Here is a 16,973-nt window from a genome sequence, read left to right on the forward strand (position 1 = left end):
TTATCCCAAATCTAGCTTGCTTCGGTCTTCAGAGACACTGAAGTTGATGAGACGGCAGAGAGTAAGAAATTTTTAATGAAAACTTAATTCTGTATCTTTCACGAGAACCTTCTTCTCTATAATTAGTTTTCTTTCTAAAGGACAGCAAATGAAGAACAGGGTGTATAGGGCGGGGTTCTTTCCCCATGCTTCGGGAACCACCCACTTCCCAAAGAGGTGCAACTGCTTCCTCCAGGGCCCTCACCTGCCAAAAAAACTTGAAAGACTACGGGTTCCACTGGCCGAGCCAGCCAGCGCTTTGCTTTGCTTTGCTTTGCACTCGGGTGGGGATGGCAGGAGTCAGATGGCTCGCACACCCTCTAAACACCATTACCCACAACACCAAGTGTCCCTGAAGTCTCATCAAGGACTTAAGTTTCTGGCCTGACTGTCATTTTTTTTTTTTTTTTTTTTAAACAATCAGACCAGGAACTCCAACGTGGGTCTCTCCGTGCTGGTGCTGACTGGTTTGTACCAACTGCCAAGCTGTCCCCTTCCCTCGCCGCCCGCCCGCGCGTGGGCAGAGGCGCCGCCGGCCCTCACTCCCGACCGCGCCAGGTCGCGAGGGCGAAGCCCGGAGCTCGCGGGGTGACAGGCCGGGGGCAGCAAGGCCGCCGCGGCGGCGCCCCGGGGTCGCGGCTCCCCTCACCGATGACGATGCGCAGGTGCTTGAGGCGGGTCAGCGCGTCCTTCTTGGTGTCCAGCACCTTCTGGGTGGACTTCTTCACGTCCCCGTGCGGCTTCTTAGAGAACATCCTGCCGCCGCCGCCGCGGCCCCTCCCGGCCGGGTCCCGACGACCCAGCGCAGGCGGTGGGCGGGGAAGAGGCTAGCCGCGGCGGCTCATGCGTTCCCCTGCGGCCGCCGCCGCCGCCGCCGCCGCCGCGCGGGCCCCGCTGCCAGGCCCGCCTCTCGCCGCCGCCGCTGCACGGAACCTGCAGCCCCGGCTCCAATATGGCGGATCCGCCCCGCGCGCTGCAGCGACGAGGAGACGCGGAGCGGCCGCCGCCGCCCAGGCCGCGGCAGGGATCCCCAAAGCCGCGGAGAGGGAGCGCTCCGCCGCGGCGCCACTCCTCTCTCCCTGAGGCCCCCTTAAGGTTGAAGCGTCTCTAGCAGCTTCAACCCCGCGGAGGCCAAAACCGAGTCGTGTGGTGATGGAGTTTCACGACTCTGCCGTCGGTGGCGAACGGTCCCCGTGGCAACCGCCTTCTGACGTCAAGTGCTCGTGACGTCATGTTAGCGTGAGCTCATTCCTGCCTCTATAGCCTCTTGGTTTCCTGTGTCTGTAGTAATGAAGAAGGGCAAGAAAGTTAAGGAAGGTGTTGTCTACTGTGTGCTCCTTGTAAACAGCAGTTCCTAGAGTTTTTGTTGAAAAGGTCTTTCATCTCCACTCTTTAAATCGCTCTGAGTAACTTAAACATCAGAACAGATGTGCAAGGCCAGTTTGATACCTAAGCTCTGAAGCCTTGGCTCTGACGTCATTTCACTTTCTAATTTGGATATTTCCTGTGTTTTGCAAACCGTTCACTTTCTAATTTGGATTCTTCCTGCGTCTTGCAAAATAATGATTAAAAATGTACTGTACTTTAGAGATGCGTAGGAGTGTTGCATCCTTTTTCTTTAAATTAACATGCACATGGCTAGAGCTGCAGTTCGCTGGTGATCTCTAGCACCAAGAAAACAGACATAAATAAATAAAATATCTTGTACAAGTAAATGCATCCTACCATATATCAGAGAAAAAAATTTAAGAAATCTGGATGATTTTAAAGGAAGGCTGTCTTTAGAAGTGAAATACTCACCTAAATCCAAAGGACACTGTGTAAGATCCAAGTAAAACAATTAACTAAGTGTGGTAGTGCTCTGCTGTCATACTAGGATTTGGGACCACATAATTCAAGGTCAATGGCAGCTACGTTAGACCATGTCTCAAAACAAAACAAAACTACAAAACACAAGTAATAATCACAGACTCTGGCATTTTGTCTTTGCCTGTCCCTAGTGCCCAGTCCCCTGCTGATCTATCTTCCGTCACTCTGAATTAATATGTGTTAGACAATTTTGTGTGTATTTTTCTTTAGAGACTTTAAATGATTTATTTTATTTGTTTATTTATTCATTTGTTTGTTTCGTTTTGGTTTTCTGAGACAGGGTTTTTCTCTGTAGCCCTGGCTGTGAACTCACTCTGTAGACCAAGGTGGCCTAGAACTCACAGAGATCCACATGCCTCTGCCTCCAGAGTTCTGAGATTAAAGCATGTACCACCACTGTCCAGCATGTTTGTTTGTTTGTTTGTTTTGGTGTTCTGCCTACATGTATGTCTGTGAGATGGTATCAGATCCCCTGGAACTAGGGTTACAGACAGCTGCAAGTTGCCATGGAGGTGCTGGGAATTGAACCTAGGTCCTCTTAACTGCTGAGCTGATTGGTTTTTATTTTGAATCTGTGAGTGTGTGTGAGTGTGTGAGTGTGTGTGTACGCGCGCATGCACACAAGCATCTACACAAACATTAGTGTAGGTGCCCTTTGAGGCTGTACTTATAGGCAGTTGTGAGCCACCCAGCCTCAGTACTGCAAATCAAACTTGGGTCGTCTGCAAGAGCATATACTCCCCTAACCACTGAACCATCTCTCCAGCTCCCTTCCTTTAGAATTTTACATCAAATCTACAGAATACATGAAATGTACATAAAAAACAGTGATGTGTTGTTTTATCTGTAGCCTTTGTCTTCAAATAGTAATTCACCAGTGAGTGCAACAGTAGGAACTCCCACGGCCTATTAAGAATAGCAGTAATTAGTAGGAGGCTTCTGAGAAAATAGCAGGATACTTTCAAATGTTTACATAATCTCGTGGAGGTTTGAATAGATATGGTCCCCATAGATTCATGTGTTTGAATGCTTGGCCCATTAGGAGATGTAGCCTTGTTGAAGTGGGTGTGGCCTTGCTGAAGTGGGTGTGGCCTTGTTGGAGGACTTGAGTTGCTGTGGAGGTGGGCTTTAAGGTCTCTTATGCTCAAGCTCTGCCCAGTGTGGAACCCAGTCCCCTGGCTGCCTTTGGATCAAGATGTAGAACTCTCAGCTTCTCCAACACCATGTCTTCCTCCATGTTGCCATGATTCCCACCACGATGATAAAGGACTAAACTCTGAAACTGTAACCCCACCCCAATCAACTGACTTTATAAGAGTTGCCTTGGTCATGGTGTCTCTTTACAGCAATGAAACCCTAACTAAGACAAATCTGATTCAAAAGTTCCACTTTTAGAACTCTTTTAAAAAAGAGTGTCAGAAAAAAAAAAAGGTTTTGTAAAATATTAAGACATTGTTTATAACTGTATAAACTGACGACATGACTGACCACTCCATGGTGTGGTTTTAGTGTAGACATGAGAGCATGGCATTGTCCAGAGCCGAGAGAGAAAGTAATAGACTGCACATGGATGGCAGACTGGACCTAGCTAGGAGGGAAGCAGGACCAGAGCAGAGAGAGATGGGAAGGAGCATAGAGAAAGAGAGAGAAAGGGAAAGTGCTGAAGACCAGAGAGTGATGTGGAGAAATAGCAGGAGAATGAATAGCCAGGGACATAAGCCTGTGAGCTGGTGAGCTGGAGGCTGTTTAGGGGAGGGGAGGAGGTGAGAAGAGCCAGGATGTCGGCCTGCATGGACTTCGTATGTGTCCTGAGTACTTGTGATTCTGAGGTAGCCTGGAGGCCAGCGTAGACTTTGGTCTGCTAATGGACACCACAGTCAGCCATTTCTTCCTTCTGCCTTTTGGAATATGAGAAAAATAGAGTTTCATTTGATCTGACAATACATCAAAAACCTCTACCATGGACGTGCTGTGGTGGCACGTGCCTTAAATCCCAGCAGCACTCGGGGCAGAGGCAGACATCACCTGAGTTCAAGGACAGCCTGGTCTACAGAGTGAGTTTCAGAACAGACAGGGCTACACTGAGGATCTTTGTCTTGAGAAACCAAAGTAAATAAAATAAATATAAAGAGAGAGACAGAGACAGAGACAGAGACAGAGAAACAGAGAGAGACAGAGACACATAGACAGAGAGTCAGAGAGAGAGAGAGAGAAGGAAGCAGCAGCAGCAGCAGCAGCAGCAGCAGCAGCAGCAGAAGAAGAAGAAGAAGAAGAAGAAGAAGAAGAAGAAGAAGAAGAAGAAGAAGAAGAAGAAGAAGAAGCAGCAGCAGCGGATTAAATGTCATATGTTGTGCTAGTGTCAATTTGACATCATCTAGGAAGAGAGAACCTCAGCTGAGGAAATGCCTCTCTCTGTCCTAGGGTTTGGGATGATGAAACACCTTGACCAAAAGCAACTTGAAGAAGTAAGGGTTTATTTTGCTTTCACTTCCACATCGCTGTTCATAAAAGGAATTTAGGGAAGGAACCTGACCTGACGGCAGGACCTGATGCAGAAGCTATGGTGGAGTGCTGCTTACTGTTGCTCAGCCTGCTTTGATGTAGCTCCCAGGACAACCAGTCCAGGAATGGCACCACACACGGTAGAGGAGGACAGACATTTACATTATGACTCATAACAGTAGGAAAATTACAGGTATGAAGTAGCAACAAAAATAATTGTATAGTTGGGGGTCACCACAACATGAGGAACTGTATTCAAGGGTTGCAGCTTAGGGTTGAGAATCGCTGTTCTGGAGGTATTTTTTCAGTTGTGGTTCCCTCCTCTCAGATGATTCTAGTTTGTGTCAAGACATGAGCAATACCCAGCACAGCATCCAGCAGATTGGCCTGTGGGCAAATCTTAGGGGCACTTTTTTGATTGATGTTTGATGAGAGAGGGCCTAGCCCTCCGTGAGTGGTACAACTCCTGGGTAGGTGAGCCTGAATTGTTTTAAAAAGGCAAGCTGACCAAATCATGAGGAACAAGCAAGAAAGTATCATTCTGTCATGGTCCCTGCTTCAGTCCCTGCTTTCAGGGTCCTGCCTTGGGTTCCTGCCCTAAGTTCTCTTCTTAGAAGCTGAAATAAACCATTTCCTCCACAAGCTGCTTTTGGTCGTGGTGCTTATCACTAGAAACAACTAGGATATCCATAAAACGATGAAAATTGATTACTGTGAACTCTTTCTAGAATGTTCTTACTAATATATATTCATTATATAAAACGGCATTATATCATGACATTCCAGACATACACATCATGTGTTTCCATCAAGTTCACCTTCCACTCCTTCCTGCCTCCCTCTCCTTCCTTTCCTCTCACCAACTAGTCCCACTTTGACTTTCTTTTTTTTTTTAAAAAAAAAAAAAGATCTATTTACTTATTTTATGTGTATGAGTACACTGTAGCTGTACAGATGGTTGTGAGCCATCATGTGGTTGCTGGGAATTGAATTCAGGACCTCTGCTCCCTTCAGCCCAAAGGTTTATTTATTATTATATCTAAGTACACTGTAGCTGTCTTCAGATGCTCCAGAAGAGGGCGTCAGATCTCATTATGGATGGTTGTGAGCCACCATGTGGTTGCTGGGACTTGAACTCAGAACCTTCAGAAGAGCAGTCAGTGCTCTTAACCACTGAGCCATCTCTCCAGCCCCCCACTTTGACTTCCATATCTTTTTAATATGTGTGATTGTAAGAAGGACCCTCACGCTGCAAAAAAAAGAGAAAGAAAGAAAGAAAGAAAGAATTTTGCCTAGAGACTAGGGAAAGCAAATCCATTTAATATTATTTATTCATACATTTATTGTCATTTAGGATTATTTATTCATACATTTATTGTCATTTAATATTATTTATTCATACATTTATTGTCATTTAGGATTGTTTATTCATATATTTATTGTCATTTAATATTATTTATTCATACATTTATTATTACATTATGAGCATGGGCATTTTCCCAGGATGTATCTAAGTACACCTTGGACATGCAGTGCTCTAAGAGGCCAGAAGAGGGCATCAGGTCCCTGGAACTGGAGTTGCAAGCCATTGTGAGCCACTATGTGGGTGCTGGGAACTGAACCTATAAGGATTCTTAATTGCTAAGCCATCACCCCAGTCCCAGCAAAACAGTTTTTAATATGTGATTCTACAGAACAGGATGCCAGCACAGAAGGGAGGTCACATGCCATGCAGGCTGATTTGGCACAAAAGAGTGGATTTTAGAAATTCTTGATGGGAAGACATTCTTGCTCTCTTTCCCCATAGACTGGTACTCCAGAAAGATATCATCTCCATGCTCTTCCAGCGTAGCCCTCATCCCAAAGGCACCATCTTATTGCTTCAGAAGACTTCCTGCTACTTTGCACATCTTAGAGCCCCACAAGGCAGTAGATGCCAGCCTCCAGCTAGCAGGGGCCAGGAGGGAGGAGGATATAGCCCCTGCTGCTTACATGTGAGGCTGGTGACCTCCAGGATCATCACGTACAGAGATGGACCACACCATCCACCCAGTCACTGGGTTCCACTAGGGCTATCTACAGGAGTATGGGTAAGGATTTGCTTAGGAGCATGGGGGCAGCTCACAAGTGAGTATACCACTGAAGAAAATGTCTCTCTATCCCTTATCAACCAATGACTGCATATAACTTCCCAGGGAAGGTTAAGGCCCCACAAGCTACTTCCACCACTGTGGCTGTGTGTTGACAAGCCCAATCTTGTGCAGATTTTAAGTAGGTACCATGGGTGCTGTGGGGTCAAGAGTGTACCAACATGTCATAGCCCAGTTAGCATGCCACACCTCCCGGACCCTGCCAGGCTATTACAGTCTTTCCATCCCTTCTTCCGCAGTGTTCCTTGTCTCCCTTTAGTGAGCAATAAAGGTGTCCCATAATGGCTGGGTATTCAATACTTTGTATTCTTGGCACTTTGAGAAATCATGAATATCTGCAAGAACTGCTGGCCACTGCAAAAGGACCTGCTCTGACACAGTTGACTGCAGCATGATCAACGTGCAGAGATGTAGTTATTAAGAAGGAAATGTGTGGGGGGGGGAGGGGGGAGGGGGAGGCTGGAGAGATGACTCAGCAGTTAAGAGCACTGACTGTTCTTCTAGAGGTCATGAGTTCAAATCCCAGCAACTACATGGTGGCTCACAACCACCTGTAATGGGATCCGACGCCCTCTTCTGGTGTGTCTGAAGACAGCTACAGTGTACTGGTATAAAATAAACAAACAAACAAACAAATCTTAAAAAAAAAAAAGAAGCAGAAGAAGGAAATGGAAGTGTGGCAGTCACATCTTGTTTTCTCAATAAGGGCCACAACCTCTTGAGCCATAGACTTTTTTTGGGTGGGTTTACAAAATGAATTTCCTTGTGTGGGGAAGACATCAAATACAATCAGAAAGCTACTGGTTACTTGAATAATGAACTTCCCACTGTGGCATCAGTGACCTCATCTTGCCTGTCCAGTTGGTTTTGCTGCAGTGTCCAAAACTGAATAAGGCTCTTGATTACAATGCTCCCCTGGAGGACTGAGGCAGGAAGAGGATGGGCACCCCATGGGAGGACCAACAGAGTCAACTGACCTGGACCTCTGGGAGCTCTCAGAGACTAGGTCATCAACCAAAGAACACAGCTGGAATAAGGCCCCTGGGATATATGTAGCAGAAACACAGCTCAGTCTCCATGTGGTCCCCCCAACACCTGGAACAGAGGCTCTCCCTAAAGCTGTAGTCTTACTGGGGTTGCCTTGTCTGGCCTCAGTGGGAGAGGATGTGCCAAATCTGACAGAGACTTGTTACACCAGGGTGGGGGGATATCAAAAATGGGGCCTCACTCTCTCAGAGAAGGAGGTTGGGGTAGTGGGGCAGAGAGGAGGGACTGGGAGGGCAGTATTTGGGATGTAAATAAATAAATAAATTTTTAACTCCCCTTCCTAGCAGTTCTCCCTCAGAAGCCTGAATAACACCTAAGAGCTAGGCCAGAGTGGGAGTGAGGATGGCTTCCAGCCCCGTGCTAGCTGGATACCTGCAACAAATGCATGTGGCTGTCTTCAGCAGCGGGACCTTCCCATCTACTCCTGATGAGCAACCAATAGCAGCAGCAATTGCCTGTATAACTTTAGGGGGTCTTGCTTTTGAGGCAAAGTTTTACTATGTAGCCCAGGCTAGCCTTGAACTCTCAATCCCCCTGCCTCAGGCTTCTTGGTGCTGTAGTTATCGATATACAACATCGCACCCAGCTATGAAGACATTTGTTTATTTTACACGTGTTTCTGGGTGCATATGTGCATATGCATTTATATGCACCTGTGTGGAGGACAGAGCACAATTAATGGGAGTCAGTACTCACCTTCCGCCACGTGGATTCCAGGGGATGAGTTCAGCTCATCAGGCTTGTCTTGCTGATTGGCTTACCTTCTGAGTCATCTTTTTGACCCCCTACGACGCTTCCTGGCCTGGCAATGTTAGACTGAAAATGATGGACATGTGGTTCAGTCCCTAGCACTGCAAACAAAAGTGGATACAAGTGAAAATATATGCACATTATCAATTTCGAGAGAAATTATATTTGTTTACTAACTAGAAAAAAAAGGGTGAAAAAATTATTTCCAGATTGTGGTTGTGTTTACAAAGTAGAATTTCTTTGTTTCTGTTTTCTTTACAAAAGGCATATGCTGCTTTTATCAAAAAATATCAGCTTTTGTTTTTAATCAACAAAAGCTAGTGCAGTCATCTTTTGTGTATATTTCTCTGTCCGTGTTCACATGCTATGAAGACAGAAGGTTGACTGTTAAGTGCCTTCCTCAGTTACTCTCTTCATTCATTCATTCATTCATTCATTCATTCATTCATTCATTCATCTTCAGGCAGGGTCTCGTTGTTAGTCTTGGCTGGCTTTGAACTCCCAGAGATCCATCTGACTCTGCTTTGCAACTTCTGGGACTACAAGGCACTCACCACCACACCTGGCCTCTGCATTTTTTTTGTATTTACTTTTATCATTTTTAATGATATGCATGTATGTGTATCTATATGCTGGTGTGTGCACGTGAGTGCAGGTGCCCTCTAAGGCCACAGCTTGACAAATGCGGACTAAATTTTACCATCAGAAACAAAGACCTATTCTTATAATATGTAAGTTGTGCTGTTCACACAAAAGCTAGATTCTTTTTTTTTTTTTTTTTTTTTTTTTTTTTTTGAAACAGGGTTTCTCTGTGTAGTCCTGGCTGTCCTGGAACTCACTCTGTAGACCAGACTGGCCTCGAACTCAGAAATCCACCTGCGTCTGCCTCCCGAGTGCTGGGATTAAAGGCGTGCACCACCACGCCCGGCTAAAAGCTAGATTCTTATCATGTCATACTATCTTTTGCTTAAAGTGTGTGTGTGTGGGGGGGGGGGGACGACAAACCAAAACCCTTGGTTTTCCAACACTAAGTTACATGCCCAGCCTCATATTTTTAATGTCTCATTTTCATCTGTGTCACTTGTGAGACCACTTCTATGTCATGTCTTTGACTAAGACCAGGTATAATATGAACTGTGGAAATTCGATTACTTTTAAAGCCTTAAAATACCAGAATATGACATTCAGTTGAAGTAAGAATGCAGTTCACAGAAGAGGAGAAAAAGACAATATGGAGTCTATATCTTTTAAACACTCATATGTACATTGTATTGTTCACCTGAGATGACAGAATGATAAACATTTTTTTTGAGACAGAACATTCTGTATCCCAGGCCAGCTTCAAATGTGTACGCAGCCAAGAATGACCTTGAACTTCTGACTTTCCTGCTCACACCTCACGAGAAGCAGAATCCAAGCGCCCAATGCCACACTGTCTTCTGTACTACTGGGATTGAACCCAGATCCACATGTATGAAAACTCTCTACCAACTGACCCACAGTCCCTGCTCCTCGAAATCCTTTCTAAACAAAGGTATTTAGTTAGGAAAGTATTATTGTTGAACTTACCCCCAAATTCTTTTATGCCCAAATAGAAGTCAGCTAGATTCTTATCATGTGATACAATTCTTTGCTTAAAGTGTGTGAGAGGAAAAAAAAAAAAAACCAAAAAACCCTGGTCCCTTGTCTCTATGCAGTCAGAAAGAGGGGGCTATTTTGATAACTCCTGTTAATAATCGTGACTATTGCACTAAAAAGTCCAAAAGTGGCAGTTTTGTGAAGCTGAGTTGTAATAGGGGATTTGAAAGCACACAGGCAAACATTCTGCTCTCTCCAATAAAATCCTTTAAAAACCCTTAAATATATCCTCTCTGTATTCACTCTGTAACACTGTACATTTTTCATTTGACTAAGAACTACACATTAGGGTATCTGAGGTTAAATTTCTTAAATAATATCAAACAATCATAGATCTCAGAAAATTATTTAAGTACGAGAAGCCTACAATGATAGCATGCTCATTATGGTTTTCTGAATTCCTAGTTTTCACGGGGAATTGGTATGAATTTATTTCTTTGTCTAAGGTAGGGACTGAACCTAATGACCTTGCACATGGGAGACATGCAAGGCTATCTATCCATTGCCGTACGGTTGAGCTATATCCCCACCCCTGCGAAGATTGAGTCTTATCATTGGAAACAAAGGCCTGTCCTTATAATACATCAGAAAGCTCCCCTGGGTTGGCAGAGCTGTCTAATTCCTCGTTCTGCTCCTTCCTTGAAGGTCTCTGAAGCGAAGCAGTGCCTATTTTGTTCAGGTTATCTCCTGAAATTCTCACACCTGCTACACAAAACACATTCAGTAAATGGTATGCTGATGAATACTAAAAGGAATTTTAGGGGACAGGATCTTTCTCTAGCTCAGGCTGGCCTAGAATTCACTATTTAACCCAGGATGGCCCTCAACTCTACGAAATCCTCCTGCCTCAACCTCTCAAAGAGATTATAGGTATGAGCCTCCACACCTTCCTCTCCGTCTCTCCTTCTCCCCTCCCCCCTCTGTGTGTGGGTGTGCATGCCTATGTGTAGAGTATATGCATGTGTGTGCAGATGCCCACAAAATGCATGTATGGAGTCAGAGATGGAATTGAGTATCTGCCTCTATTGCTCTCCACCTTACTATTTTAGACAGGGTCTCTTACTAACTCTGAAATCAACCAATTGGCTAGACTGACTGGACATCGAGCCACCAGGATCCTCCTTTCTCAGCTCCCTAGCTTTGGGGTTACAGGAGTACATTGCTGTGTTCAGCTCTTTTATATGGGTGCTAGGGATTTGAACTCAGGTCCTCATGCTTGCACAACATGCAGTTTACCCATTAAACTATGTATGTACTCAACCTGTCCCCAGAGAAGAAAGTCTTAAACAAAAATAGTAAGTTATGTTAGGATATCTTAATGTATTTTTCACTACTTCCATTTTAAAAATATATACAGTGTTGAGCATAGTATAGCTCATGCCTGTAATCCGAGCACATGGGAGTCTGAGGTCATAAATTTGAGGTCAGCTTGGGTTACCTAGTAAATTCCAGGTTAGCCGGACACAAAAATTAGTCTTATCTTGGCTGGGCGTGGTGGTGCACACCTTTAATCCCAGCACTCGGGAGGCAGACGCAGGCGGATTTCTGAGTTCGAGGCCAGCCTGGTCTACAAAGTGAGTTCCAGGACAGCCAGGGCTACACAGAGAAACCCTGTCTCGAAAAAACAAAAAAAAAAAAACAAAAACAAAAAAAAAATTAGTCTTATCTTAATGTAGTTCTCTGAAGCTCTGTCTTACAGTTGATATGATGAAATTTTGGTACTAGTTGATAGTCACAACTTCTGTTAGTTTTTCTTAGTTTCAAACTCTGACTTTGGTCCATTAGCAGTGACAAATTTGGAGATTGTGTGTGACTGGTGTCTCAGCTCCACCACGTGGCAGATTTGGGAATTGGACCTGCTTGCTGAGAACTGGGATACAGGCACAAACCACCACAGCCAGCTCACCCTACAACTCTCCTTTTGGTTTGGTTTTGTCTGCTTGCCTTTGGAACCTCTGCAGTGCCTTCTCCAGTGGCTGCATCGCTCTGCATTCCCACCAGCATTGCAGAAGAATTTGTCAGCCCCCTACATCTTCACTAACATTAGCTGTTTGTTTTCTGGCTGGTAGGAGGTAAAATCTCAGTGTGGTTTTGATTGGTGTTTCCTTGATGGTTAAAGATAGTTTTTTATTGGCCAGCAAATAGAAGTTGTGATGTTTCCCCCTCCCTATGACAGTCTTTGTGTTAACGTTACCCCCATCTAAGAGATTCGTGTAACAGTGTTCATTCGGGCAACCAACTTTTATCTTTAGAGGATTATAAAAGTTATATGTTGCATTCATTGTGTTCCTTTAGGGAAAAGGGGAATTGTGTATGTACCCAATATATATATATTTTATATGTATGTATATATTACTTTATACAGTATATGTAGCACATGAAAGTGGCTGGTACAATTTGGGGATTCCCTCTTCAAAGCCTTCAGTTTATCAAGTCTGTGCCATAGAAAGTAAAAACTGGAATTACAATTATGCTACTATAAGACTTAGAATATACTTTAAAAATATAATAAAGTTAAGTTTTCATTTACTCTAAAACTCAAAAATACTACAAAGTGGGGGGGGGTTATATTCTAGCATCATTGACCTGTTTGACAGATTCATACCTCATATTGGCAGGATCTTTCAAATGTGGGTGAAGAAAAAGGAAGAAAGAAAAGAAAAGACAAAAACCTTGTCTTAATTCTGATACTATGTCTGCTCTGGGTCATTTGTCAAAATGGTTACCAAACACTTTGAACAATAACAGTCCCCTTAACAAATAAGAATATTTCTAATAGTAAAAGCAATCCAAATGCCTGCTAAGAGGTGCCTGATTAATATTATTATGTTTATCAGTCATTAGGTCTGGGAAAAGGTGGGCAGTAGTGGTGTATACCTTTAGTTTCAGTGCTCAAGATGCAGAAGCAGACAGATCTCTGAGTTTGAAAACAGCCTGATCCACAGAGTCAGTTCCAGGACAGCCAGGGTTGCACAGAGAAACAAAAAACAAAAAACAAAATACAAAATACAAAAAACAAACAAAAAAATCCCCCAAACCCCAAATAGCTTATAATAGCTTACACTCACACACACACACACACACACAAACCACACACCACATACACACACACACACACACCATACACACACACACACACATATATCTAATAGTTAAAGGACACTATAACTGGAGTCCGGTGGCTGGCTCTTTCATCTCAGCACTCAGAGTGTAGGAAATAATGGCAGGCGATCTCTGTGAGTGTGAGGCCAGCCTGGTCTGCATCATGTGTTCTAGCCATCCAGAGTTATACAGAGAGACTCACTAAATAAATAAATAAATAGCAACACTCACAAAATAAATAAATTAATAGATAACATAGCAACAACAACAACAACAAAACCAACCACTGTAGGTTCTGCAGGGAAAACACAGGAAGGACAAAATCAGGGATAAACTTGAACACATAATTAAAAATAAAATCTTAAAAAATAGGAAAAATTTAAAACTTTTTTGGGGTAGTATGCATGATATTGTCTTAGGTTTTCTATGGCTGTAACAAAACACCATAACCAAAAAGCAAGTTGAGGAGGAAGGGGGTTTATTTGGCCTACACTTTTATATCCATGTTAAAGAAGTCAGGATAGGAACTCAAGCAGGACAGGGTCCTGGAGGCAGAAGCTGATTCAAAGGCCATGGAAGGGTGCAGCTTACTGGCTTGCTCCCCCTGGCTCACTCAGCCTGCTTTCTTATAGCTCCCAGGACCACCAGCTCAGGGCTGAAACCACCCACAATGGACTGGGCCCTCCCCCATTGATAACTAATTAAGGAAATGCTCTACAACCATGTCTTATGGAGGCATTTTCTCAGTTAAGGTTCTCTCCTTTTAGATACCTTTAGTTTGTGTGTCAACTTGACATAAGACCAGCCAGCACAGGTATGTATGTTCACATGTGTCTGTAGGTACTTATCGAGATCAGAAGTTGATATTGAACATCTTTCTCTATTGCTCTCCTCCATAGACATTGAGGTAGGCTCTCTCTCTCTCTCTCTCTCTCTCTCCTACCCAGAACTCACTGGTTCAGCTGGCTAGATAGCCCAGAATTCTCTGTCCATTTCCTTAGCACTGTGATCCCATGTAGGCTGTTGTGCTGGCCTGGTCTTTACATGGATTGTGGTGTGAGGACTCCAGTCGTCATACTTTTGCAGCAAGATTTTACCTGCTGAGTTATCTTACGAGCCTATGATAAGAGTCTGAGACTTTGAAAGGAATTTAAAGTTAAGATCATAGAAACTTCTTATTTCATAACTGACCAGAGATTCTTTGTTTTTTTTTTGGGGGGGGAGGGGGGTTCGAGACAGAGTTTCTCTGTGTAGCCCTGGCTGTCCTGGAACTCACTCTGTAGACCAGGCTAGCCTCGAACTCAGAAATCTGCCTGCCTCAAGCCTTCCGAGTGCTGGGATTAAAGGCATATGCCACCACGCCCGGCGAGATTCTATGTTTGGCCGAGTTTACTGCTCGGTTATTAAGAGAAGCCTGGCTTGAATCCATGCCTCTTCTCTCTTACTTCCTTATGTCTGAGGCTGGCCTCAAATTTGAGACAAATCTCTTGCCACAGCCCCTGGAGTTGCTACAATTACAGGTGTAAGCCACCAGCTTGGCTCCTTCTGCTTACCTTTGAGCAGGAGAAGCAGAAAGCACCCACTTGAGGACCACTGTATGCCAAGAGAGTGCCTGCAAGCTTTGAGGCCACACTACTTACAGTCAAATCTGAGACCGGCTATTTATTACCTGTATGACCTCGGTGAGGTAGTTTAACTGCTCTGCGCCTCAGTTGTCTCCTCTGCAAAGTTAACTCTCAGATTTGTGTGGAGATTAAACGGACTGACTTACTTAAAGTACCTAACAGTACAAGGCATAAGGGCGACCAGAAATCTCAGTACTATTTAGCACACATTCTCTGGTTACTGATAAAACAAAGATTAGCTGGAGCCAAGGACTTTTGCCAACAGCTGTTTTTATTTGATCTGCATTTAAGAAACAGAACCCAAGGCCAGGAGTGGTAGTGCAGGCCAGTATCCCAGCTCTAAGGAAGACGAGGCCATGCTATGAACTCAAGGCCAGCAAGACTCTGTCTCAACAAACATGCTCGAAACAACAACAACAAAAAACCCCCACTTCACCTGAGGCAGTGTTTGTATCTTGACATTCTGTACAGAAGTCACAGTTTTAGTTTCTCTTGCAAATTTGGAAGGCCTGATCTTGTTAGGCTAAAATTATCAGATCCTAACAACTGCCTGGTTGCAACATAATAGCTGCCCCCACAGTAACTTTGCTTTGTCTTTTATTTTCATGCTTGATTAAAACAACCCTTGTTGTTCTCAAGGAACTCGCAATCTTATAGGTGACCCACATTGGATGAATATAGACTGCTAGGAAAAGAAGAAAAAAAGGACGGAGCATAGCCATCGTCTGGTGGAACATGAGAGCATCTGAAGTGTGGAAGATGGTGGTGATGTGGCCCAGGAAGTGGCACTATTAGGAGGTGTGGCCTTGCTGCAGTAGGTGTTAGAGCAAGTGTGTCATTGTGGGCATGGGCTTTAAGACCCTCAACCTAGCTCCCTGGGAGCCAGTCTGAAGAAGATGAAGTGGGACCCTCAGCTCCTCCTGGATGTTGCCATGCTCCCACCTTGATGGTAATGGACAGAACCTCAGAACCTGTAAGAAAATGAGCAAGCTGAGAAAGGAAAAATATTTAAAGGGACACCGGGAAGTAGAACAGAGCAAAATCTTTTGTTTTAGGAGATAACAGATCCCACTCAGCTAAATTTAAGTCAATGTGTGATGGAACATACCTTTAATCCCAGGAGACAGAGCCATGCAGAGCACTAAACTCAAGGTCAGCCTCCTGAGCAAGTTCCAGGACAGCTAAGTTTCATTCTACTTCCTGATGTCCCTTTAATACTTGAACCATATATTTTGTTGATAAAATGGACATAATACTGACTCCTACCTTAGGGCTATTAAACTAAAAATTGAACTCATCAAATCCATGCAGTGAATTTACCAAGATAACCTGATAAAGAGTGAAAGTCATCGGTAAGTTACGATTATTATGGTAGTTGTGGCATCGTCCTTGTCTGTGTAATCCTGTTTTTGAAAAAAAAAATGACATCTTTTTAAGTCAAATATTTATTTTTCATTAGAACCTGAAATTAAATCAATTTAATTTGGGTAGCTTCTTCTATTAAAAAAAAAAAAAAAAGAGGCCGGGCGTGGTGGCGCACGCCTTTAATCCCAGCACTCGGGAGGCAGAGGCAGGCGGATTTCTGAGTTCGAGGCCAGCCTGGTCTACAAAGTGAGTTCCAGGACAGCCAGGGCTACACAGAGAAACCCTGTCTCGAAAAACCAAAAAAAAAAAAAAAAAAAAGTAGGAACGCAAGATTGAAATACTAAGATAAAACTTCCTTCCCCTCTGTAGTTTTGGTTGTGAAAATTTCAAGAACATTTAAATTTTCGTTGTGAAAATTATTTCTTACACATACAATTCAATTTAATAGTTTACTAGCCGTACTAAATGTACTACTAGTGTAGAAGAGACGATTCTGTAACCCTCCAGGCTCACAGAGTATGCAAAGACCCTTTCAGGCAAAGGATCTTTTTTTCACATTCTTCTCACAGTTTGAGTAGCTAGGCAGATCAGATAACCACTTGGCGGGAAAAGGATAAGTACAGACCAAATCCGCACAATGTGTTTCTGTTTAGTTTATAAACTGTGTCCCAGTATGTCAGCTTTCCTGCCTTGTGGGACTTGAAGTCCGAAGTGAGAAGAGATTAAGGCAGCTGAACCTTAGAAACCCACAGCCCCTGAAGCTCTGAGGCCTAAGGACTACAATTCCCGACAGACAGCGGAAGGCCGCGCCGTAATCACCGGCAACCAATCGTTTGCTTGCAAGGCAAGCCACGCCTCTAGCTCCGGGACAGCCTTGACCAATGGC

At 44.0% G+C, this 16,973-nt stretch overlaps 1 protein-coding gene across 11 annotated transcripts in view; it reads right to left on the reverse strand.

Annotated features, from left to right (window-relative positions):
- The window catches only part of Ralgapa1 (Ral GTPase activating protein catalytic alpha subunit 1), a 206,949-nt gene extending 205,394 nt beyond the window's left edge, over positions 1 to 1,555 (reverse strand). For 4 of the 11 annotated variants that reach the window (XM_029484808.1, XM_029484810.1, XM_029484811.1 and 1 more), the window contains exon 1: positions 689 to 1,555. In XM_029484808.1, the coding sequence (XP_029340668.1) occupies positions 689 to 794 (106 nt within the window). In that variant the 5' untranslated portion in view covers positions 795 to 1,555. The remainder of the gene's footprint in view (positions 1 to 688) is intronic. The other 7 variants (XM_029484807.1, XM_021179389.2, XM_029484803.1 and 4 more) reach the window with 3 other exon arrangements.
- Positions 1,556 to 16,973: the final 15,418 nt, after the last annotated feature.

This window comes from Mus caroli, chromosome 12, assembly GCF_900094665.2.
Source record: "Mus caroli chromosome 12, CAROLI_EIJ_v1.1, whole genome shotgun sequence".
Taxonomy (NCBI): Eukaryota; Metazoa; Chordata; class Mammalia; order Rodentia; family Muridae; genus Mus; species Mus caroli.